At 47.1% G+C, this 9,403-nt stretch overlaps 1 protein-coding gene across 1 annotated transcript in view; it reads right to left on the reverse strand.

Moving 5' to 3' along the window:
- The window catches only part of LOC111848416 (bone morphogenetic protein receptor type-1A-like), a 30,810-nt gene extending 23,617 nt beyond the window's left edge, over positions 1 to 7,193 (reverse strand). The window contains exon 1 of the mRNA XM_072703365.1: positions 7,104 to 7,193. Coding sequence (XP_072559466.1) covers positions 7,104 to 7,106 — 3 coding nt within the window. The 5' untranslated portion in view covers positions 7,107 to 7,193. The remainder of the gene's footprint in view (positions 1 to 7,103) is intronic.
- Positions 7,194 to 9,403: the final 2,210 nt, after the last annotated feature.

Below are 9,403 nucleotides of genomic sequence, written 5' to 3' on the forward strand. Positions count from 1 at the left end.
TCACCATTAACTGTAAAGCTAACGTATGAATAGCGAGAACATGGCTGGTACCTTTCTGGCCAGTAACTTTAACTACAGATCCATCCAATCTCAGGATAACCGTTTCCAAATGTGCGCATACACAGTAATCAGCAACAGAGACTAAAGGTTTGGAGGAAACTGCACACTACTTTCAGAATGACGCAATCAACCTTTGGGGGGAAATCAAGAACCATGAGCCATATTTAGACCGCGGCTAATCTTATGACTTTATATCCGACACTTCCCTTTTCTTTCAAAGGCCGCGTTCGACTGGACCGGCAGCTTAAAGCCAGTCCTACTCGGTGTTCAGGCCATGTCCATCAGGCCCAGGAAGATCTCAACCACTGAACACCGAGCCAAGCTCCCTTGTGTTGCGGGGATGCGAACACACTTTGGGCTAGCAAAATACACTTACACAAGGGTTCATCTCACCAACCCAGAACCCCTTTAAGAAACTGCTCTTAGGCCAAGAGCTCTCAATAAAAAGAGATTATGAGCAAACATACATCTACGGAAGAAATCTTTCCTCTGCCTGTGTAATCTCCTTAAAATCGATCAGAGCCAAATTTGTGAGGGTCGTAAAAGTGTCAGGGCACAGATGCATGCAGGTTTAATCTGTTATGCTGTTTGTGTAAAGCTGCCCTATAGGCCACTTCCCATAGGGGCACATATGACCGATACACAAAGGACGGTGACTGAAACCTAAATGCACCATTAACTTTTGCAGCAAACGTTAAGGCACCGGCCACTGAATGCCGAACCCAGGAATAAATTGCAGTTGGACAAGCAATGCACAAAAAAACGCACAAATGCTACCTTTGGCCAAAGAAAAATATGTCCTGTGTTTGTTGCATTGAGAGATATTGTTCATTTTGTACCTATACAGAGTGCCGTCAAAGCTTAACAAGGTCCACTAACAATCCATGAACCTTCAAACACTCACAGAATAAAAGGTAGGGGAGGGGCTCACTTGGCCCGAACACTGAGGTTCCACGACCTTCACTGCTTAAGAAAACTCCCCCCTTACTTCATTGTGGATGAAGTGCACCCATAAACATGCAGAGCATCACAACCAGCCTCTAAGGATGACTCAGGGCAAAACAACTCCAGCTGCTTCAGTGAAAGGGACCAGAAAACCTCAGTCGAGGGCAGAAGTTCTTGGACAAGCCTGCATTTGTCCCCTACACCCCGAAGGGTAATTCCTGCCCGTTCATAACCCTCACCTCGAGAGTCACCAAAGATAAATCAAAACATTTTACTACTACTTAGACCTTGCCTCTTCGTATATATTTTTACCCAACTAACTTTTCTAGTACTTAAAACATCCATTACAACTGCAGAATATCTAGTTCAGGAGTAGCCAATCATATCCCGAAAATGCTATAGTGGGTGAGGGGTTTTTGTTGCAACTCCCTAATTGATTACTAATGAGAAGACTGATTGGCTGAAGAGTCCTCACACCAGGGATTGAATAGCTGACCTAAAGGTTACACCAAATCCCTGCACACACACACTGGCCCTTTGCGGATAAGATTGGCCACCCCTGATCGACTACAGATTCCAGGTGAATTCAGAGCCAACGACATCCTGTTCACCAGCCCAGTCTCTCAGCCACTGTACAGTGTGCTGATAGGTATCCAGTGTTTTCTGTTCTATCATGTGCCAATTCAGGCTTAGAGGTGGCGTTTCTGCAGGGGGTGTCTCTGACTGGTCCTCAGAGTGAGGGCTCAGAGGCGGTGTTTGTGCGGGGGGTGTCTCTGGCTGGGAGACCTGTGTAAGGTCTCCCAGGCTAAAAAATGTACATTAATATTTAAATATTTAGGAGACACGTTTGCCCAAAATTACGTACAAGTGAGGAAGCAGCACATTTCAAGCATACGTGCTGTTGAGGAGTCGACTAGGCATAAGCTAGGCTGGGCTGTGTGAAGTGAAATCCCAGGTACAGTGTAAGCAGTGCTGGAGAGACAACTTCTAACAAAGCAAAACACTTATGACTATTCAATGTGAAATAAATGGCATTAAACTGCTTCAGATCTTCAAAAAAGAGCAGAGAATGAAGACTTTCTGATGTTCAGAGACCCCCGGCACATCAGCACTGTTTTGTTGCATGGAATCATAAAAGCCGACATTGTAAGGCCGAGCACAGCAGAGCACAGAGCAGGGCAGGGCAAGGAGCACAGCAGAGCAGGGCAAGGAGCACAGCAGAGCAGGGCAGAGAGCACAGCAGAGCAGGGCAGGGCAGAGAGCACAGCAGAGCAGAGAGCACAGCAGGGCAGAGAGCACAGCAGGGCAGAGAGCACAGCAGGGCAGAGAGCACAGCAGAGCAGGGCAGAGAGCACAGCAGAGCAGGGCAGACAGCACAGCAGAGCAGGGCATGGCAGGACAGAGAGCACAGCAGAGCAGGGCAGACAGCAGAGCAGGGCATGGCAGGACAGAGAGCACAGCAGAGCAGGGCAGACAGCAGAGCAGGGCATGGCAGGGCAGACAGCACAGCAGAGCAGGGCATGGCAGGACAGAGAGCACAGCAGAGCAGGGCAGACAGCAGAGCAGGGCATGGCAGGACAGAGAGCACAGCAGAGCAGAGCACAGGTCGAAGGCATCTCCCTCCATCGCCCTCTGGATGCTGCCCCCCATCTTTAGATCCGTCCCCATGGGCTGTTCGTTAAGTAGCCCCGCACGGCTTTTATAGTGTGTGTAAATTCCTTTCCATTAAGATGGCAGATAGGGAGCCCAGACAGTGCACGAGCAGCTGAAGGAGATCTGCAGGCGTATATATACCGGCACTGTTATTAGCCAGCGTCTGGCGGAAGCTCACCGCACACGCCATCAGGGCAGCGGGGGAGACAACCTACTCATTTTATAAGGAACCCCACTGTCCACAAGGGGTCAGACCAAGAAAACGAGATGCACACATGCTCCTTGGCCCAGCCTCCACCTGCCCCCCCCCAACTTTCCCTTCTGCATGCTCATTGGCCAAGCCCCCACCTGCCCCCCCGTACTCCTTGGCCCAGCCATGGTGTCTCCATCCTGGCAAAGAAAGGCAGACAGAAGACCGCAGGACCTTGAAACCCGATCCATGAACCTCTCCTCCTCCTCCTGAGAGCGCCCCCCTCCCATTCCCTACCCCTCCCCCAGGGGCACCAGCAAGGCAACCCAATCCCTCCCCCACGACCGAAATCAAAGCACATTATCCGAAGGCAGCAGAGAGGCTGCTGAAGTAATGCAGCAAAGAGGTGGTGTTACTCGGCGCAGAACAGGGAGGCAGAGCGCGATCGCGGGTCGTCTTTCCACAAAGCAACAGCCTTTATGTTTTCCATGCTACAATTTGTGGAGCCATTTCCAGCAGAGAATTAGAGGTTTACTGTTGAGGGGGGTGTAAGGGGCCCAGAAGCCTGAGGACAAAGGGGGGGGGGGGGGGCAGCAGGAGAGGAGACGGCCACAGTTTCCTGAATCCAGAGAAATTCCTGACGCATTTTATTCACTTGCCCATTCACAGAGCTGAAGAGCCACTATAGCAATTCCCGCAAAATGCTCAGCTCAAGGGTACAACAGCAAAGCCCCTGACTCATTCCCACCAGTGTAAGGGACTTCCTCAGCCATTCCCCACACCTACTGCCACAAATGCTTCCACAGACAGCAATATCCTCCTGGGCAAAAAAAGGCATATTACGGCAAGTGCAGTGCGTGGAGGAACGGTGCTTTCTTCAGTATTTCAAGGAATGGCACAAAGCAGCGTTTCCCAATCTGGTCCTCAGGGACCCACAGACAGTCCAAGTTTGTGCCAGAAGCTGGGAGGAAGTAAAAATGTAAATTGGCTGGCAGGGAGCTGAGTAGGAGCAAAAATGTGGAGCGTCTGTGGGTCCCCGACGACCGGGTTGAGAAACACTGGCACAGAGTATTGGCAGAGTATTCAAAGTATGTGGTGAAAAAGGACCTTTATAATAGGGACACTAAGCCTGTACTGCTGCAGGAGGGATCCAGGCCACAGTAATCTGTAGGTGAACATTCAGAAACTGGAGAAGCACACAACTCTCTACATGAATGCTTAAGGGCACAGCTGACGTGCAGGAAGATTTAATAATAATAATAATAATAATAATAATAATAATAATAAAGATTTGAGATCAGCAGAGGAACACCTCACCATTGCAGGAGGTCAACCCCTCTTGATTTCGCCTGAAATACACCCGTACGCATGCCTCAAAAAACAGCAACAGAGGCAATGACTTACAACGGCAACCTGGATGTGATCTTAGGTACCAGAAGACCGACCTGATTTTAACCCAAATAAGGACACTGCCACTGTACCTTCTGAGGTTCATGACATGCATTAAGTAAACAAAAGCATAATCACTATAAACAACGGCCCATACTCTGGGTAATCCACGAGAGGAGGACATCCACGCAAAGACACAACATGCACACTGCTGCAGTGAGCTATAAGCAGCATGTGAACATGCCTCCAGAGCAGAACCAACAAACTGGGGAAAGAGCTTCATAACTGTTAAGGACATAGACTGTGAAAACTGAAGAGACCGAGTAAGACTGAGTAAGGTATACAAGGCTTCCAAAGGTGGGATTCACCACGAAATGTTACTCACGACCCAAACAATAAAAGACCTAAGTCAGCTATGACCAAGTCATCACGTAGTGCACACCCCACCCTCAGCATGGAACAACCCACACGAGGTGCCATGCCTGCTTAAAAACCACCCACTCTGCCAAAAGAAATGCTGAAGTGGCTGAATTGGAAACTCTGATTAACGTAACCAAGTTCAACCTTCACATCAACACCACAAATACACAAACAATTTGACAACATTCTAAAAATAAGAAATGTGATGTTGCGTCTTTTATGGCAGTATTAACAGCCCCGTCAAGCTGCCTTTGGATTATATAAACACTATGTTAGAGGACAATGAACACATCAGACCCACCGACGCTGGACCGCCAGCTGTGACCGTCCCCCTAATGAAGCACTCAGAAAAGTCAACGCTGGGGATCATAGGTGTTCATTATGTCTGAACTTCACCAAAGAAAGTCTTCAACACATGAACGCTGCAAGGCAAGCGAGCAGCTTCAACCACACAATGCAACTCAAAGCACCTTCTGGCCTTTTTCAGAGTAGGTACTGGTATGGCTGAATTTAGTGTGCATCTCATACAGACACCAAATAGTATTCTGATTTGACGAAAACTGCAGAATACATATGATGCTTGAATTTTCCTTGATATTTCAAATTCTACAAAGTACCAACTACTACTACACAATTCTGCAGTGGTGTCTCTAACAGGTACACAGTCAGGGGGGGGGGGGTGTATAGTTTCTACAAGGGTCAAACTGATACGTCCAAATCCTGTGAAGTATCAACAAGTCCCCATCGTCACTCTGGTGGCCCCGGGACCCACATTTCTGTGGTGGGGTGTCTCTGGCTGGTCCTCAAAGTGAAGTCTCAGAGGCGGTGTTTCCGCGGAAGGGTGTCTCTGGCTGGTCCTGAGAGTGAGGGCTTAGAGGCCGTGTCTGCGGGCCGGTGTCTCTGACTTGTCCGTGCCGCTCTTCGCGGGAGGGGAGCTTGGCTCCTCGCCTCCGCTTCCTCCATGTTAAAACGGGTGCTGGCGGAGGCCCAGAGCGCCGTGCGATCCGCGCATATCGGGGAGGGGGGAATCATCGACCTTAACCGGCCATGTCTATGAGTATTATTATTAAGTCGCGATTAAGGTGAACGTGACTTACGGGTTAAGCAACCGGGGCTTCCAGGTAGTTTCGCTTTAAAATAGTCTATGTCATCGATGAACAAGCTACAAAATAAGTATTTGCTCTGAAAGTATAACGAATATAAACTTTTCTACCGAGTAATGTCAGTAATTATCCATTTCACAAAAAAACACAAACACTGTTCTACTGTTGTGAGAATCCACTATAACTTCCGTCGTGCTCCTTAACCTACTACTACACCACAATAGCAGAAAAACACATTATTCGGCGGAAAATGGGTAAACAAACGGAGAGAAACACCCCAAGGTTAAGTTTGGTGTATTATGATTATCTAACAAACTCAACCAACTGAAACGTTTACATTATGTACACGTATGCGAATCAATTAAAAATACTATTACTGCTATAAATAAGCGCTGGTGAAGCGAAGTGTTTAACGCCAGCCGAGAAAATATCCACGTCTCGGGGAAAAAAAATCTCAAATTTTACAAGAGCAAACTTTAACCCCCCCCCATCGGAGGGGAAATGCGCTGCCTCCTTACCTACGTGGTGCGACAGGCAGCCGTCCGGGATTCGCCGGGCGCGTCTCCGCCGCGCTTCCCCAAGCTGCCCACACGCAGTCGCCGCTAAAAATATCGAGTATTTTTCCTGGATCGGCGACGGTGGTTACTGCTTTTTCGCCGTTTTCATCAGCTCGCCCACCTCGCTCCGAGCCTGCGCCTCTAGCTGCGAGACATTCCTGCGCCAAACGAGATCTTTCCCGATCAAACTCTCCAATCAGTGCAGCCCGGCGCTCCGCGTTACCCGAGAGCGCTGCTGGCGGGGGCTGGGTGGAGACCTGCGCGTCCCCGACACCCGGCGGCGCCACCTAGCGGCCGCTCCAGGCAGGGACGCTTCCACCTTCCCGGGCTTCGCAGTGCGCTTTATGCAACAGCGGTATTATTAGTAATGGGAAAGCTTTCAAACGCATGTAAATGCCAAGAGAAACCCCCCTTTATTTGTAGTACCAAGATTCACTTGTCCATGTTCACTTATTAGACATTACATTGGATTCAGTGTTTTTTTTTTTATTTATATTTAAATATTAATTTTTAATGTTTAAAAAATTCACTGCATTGCGATGAGTTCGCGCCCCTTCTGCAGCCTTTGCACAACCCATCCATCTCTACTTGAAGAATTTCTTTCTCTCTTATCTGTATCACATTGATATACCTCATGCATATTTGTCTCCTGTACTATATGTTTATATGTTTACATTGCACTCTGTCTGTCTTTGATATTGTGTCTTTTGTTTGGTCTGTGTCAACTGTGCACAGACTGAACATGCAGAGTAAGATTTTCATTGCATGGTGCAACTGACTATTTACCATGCACACGGGATGGGCTGGCCCCCCGTCCAGGGTTGTTCCCTGCCTCGTGCCCGTTGCTTCCGGGATGGGCTCCGGACCCCCCGCGACAATGGATGGGACACAAATGGAAAACAAATGGATGCTACGCTATATTATACTGAGGTAGGGTTTGGCTGTTTTGATGCTCTCCACACAAATTTTAGAAGCAGAGATGGACGGTGGTGCATGACAAGAAAGCCGGTAACTTTCATGATAGTACTCATCGCCACAGGAATACAGACTGCAGGATCTCTGATTCCCTAGAAGCAGGTCGGTCCTCGGAAATGAATGTGTTTACGCTGTGAGAGGAAACGTGCAAACGGCAGGCGTGAGGACAGGCAACTGGATTTAACTCCCCACACTTCTCACGGAGTCACTGTTGTTCTGTCAGCCCTAAAACAAACAGTATTCACAGCAGCAAATCTGATTTTCAAGTGATGTGACTACGAAAAACACTCACTGCATCTGTAATGTGTCTCACGTATTGTACTGACCCTAAAGAACATTTTGGCTTACTGATAATGTGGTTTGGGTCACTGCCTGACGGGGAAACATGTGACAAGAACGTACATGTGGTGACACCACAGGCCATTGTGTCTCCCTGTAGGCGCCCTTATTTGCAGCACTCACTGAGGGAGCAGCAGAGAGCTCCGGCCAAGGCTGCGACACGCAATGCTGATGCAGGTTAATACATTTTTAGACACCGTCTATCTGCACACCCTGGTGGCGAGATGTAGTATTTTCCTGTTTCGGATCGATCCTGTTTGTCGCGCAAAATGGTGTAATTGCACTGCGAATTATAACTTTCAGACGGAGATCTGTACTTTAACCTTGCTGGTGTATTTCATCTCATGTACATCTGATAGTGTTAGGAACAATGTACATTTAAACCAAAAAAGCGCAGTCGTCACCTGGCCCGTTTAGATTAAATTATAACTACAATGCAACTATGACAAATAGATTTGAATTAAAAACATTACTGACTTTAAAAAATATACGATATAATAAAATCAACAGAGTTCACACTGTGGATTGAAGCAATCTGGTTTCACTATTCTTGCCTTAAACGTACGATATAGCCTAAAGAGATTGTAAATGAAGGAAGAATTAATCACTACCCACTTAACTCGGTGTGAATGGATTAATGTAAAACAAAAGAATTAGGTGATCAGTGGTCATTGTTGACACACCACAGCACACAGTGCACAATAACGAAATGTGTCCTCTGCATTTAACCCATATGTGTTTCCCACCTAATTCAGCGCCGGGGAAGCAGGGGATTCGAACCAACAATCTTTCAATTTCAAGTGCGCTTCCCTAACCTTTAAGCCACCACTGCCAAAAACCATACAGTGGAAACCGCTTGTAGTAATCATGTCTGTCTGGGTGAAATTGATCACTATAAGTGGATCATTATAGCCGAGTTTTCTTCTTCTTTATGTCTCAGGCAGATTAATATCTAATTGACGTTTGTATCTTTATTACATGAGTATAAGGTAATAAAACGGAAAGCGTCGCTATTATTTTTAATGGCGATTTCAAAATACAGTACAGCTGTTTCAAACACTTTACAAACTACTGTACTGTAATTTAGAGAAAATTACTTCTCTTTTCCCCGTCACGTTTTCTATGCACGAGACAGAAGCAGACAGGTTACTGCAAGGCAAAGCAAAGCCATAAAAGTAAAGTAAAAAAAAACAATTACCACAGTTTTAATTTTCATAAGTTGTCATGCTTAAAATGACCCAAAATGAATGACTATGTGATTACTATAAGCGAATGATTAAAACAGTATTTGAACAGGAAGGATTATGTCCCAAGCTTTTTGATACATACTGTATAAGCGGTTGATCGATATAACCGCAATCACTATAAGCAGTTTCCACGGAATTTGTTTCTTCTTATCTCCATTAAACGCAGGGCCTGTCAATCCTATATGCGCCTTCCTAGGGCATCGACTCCTGAGGCCCGCCGACTGAGTGAGCGGCCTTTTTTACTTACATACCCTCCGAGACTAAAGTCAAGTCTCGCACCGCTCGGAGAACTCGCGCCCTCTGTGGTGCCGCGCTGAGCACGCGATGTGTGGCGCCAAATTCTGAGGCGATCAAGGACGCTGTTAGGCGTGCACAGTGTGACAAAACAAGCAGTGTAACTGAAACTGCGACAAAAGCAAGACCAAGATTTCAAATCGATTAACCAAAAGCTGCCAGGGAAGAAAAAAATTATGACGTGTATCCTCACGTCACTTCCTTAAAATTAAACGTGGAGGTAAGTAAAAT

Source organism: Paramormyrops kingsleyae, chromosome 20, assembly GCF_048594095.1.
Source record: "Paramormyrops kingsleyae isolate MSU_618 chromosome 20, PKINGS_0.4, whole genome shotgun sequence".
NCBI classification, from domain to species: domain Eukaryota; kingdom Metazoa; phylum Chordata; class Actinopteri; order Osteoglossiformes; family Mormyridae; genus Paramormyrops; species Paramormyrops kingsleyae.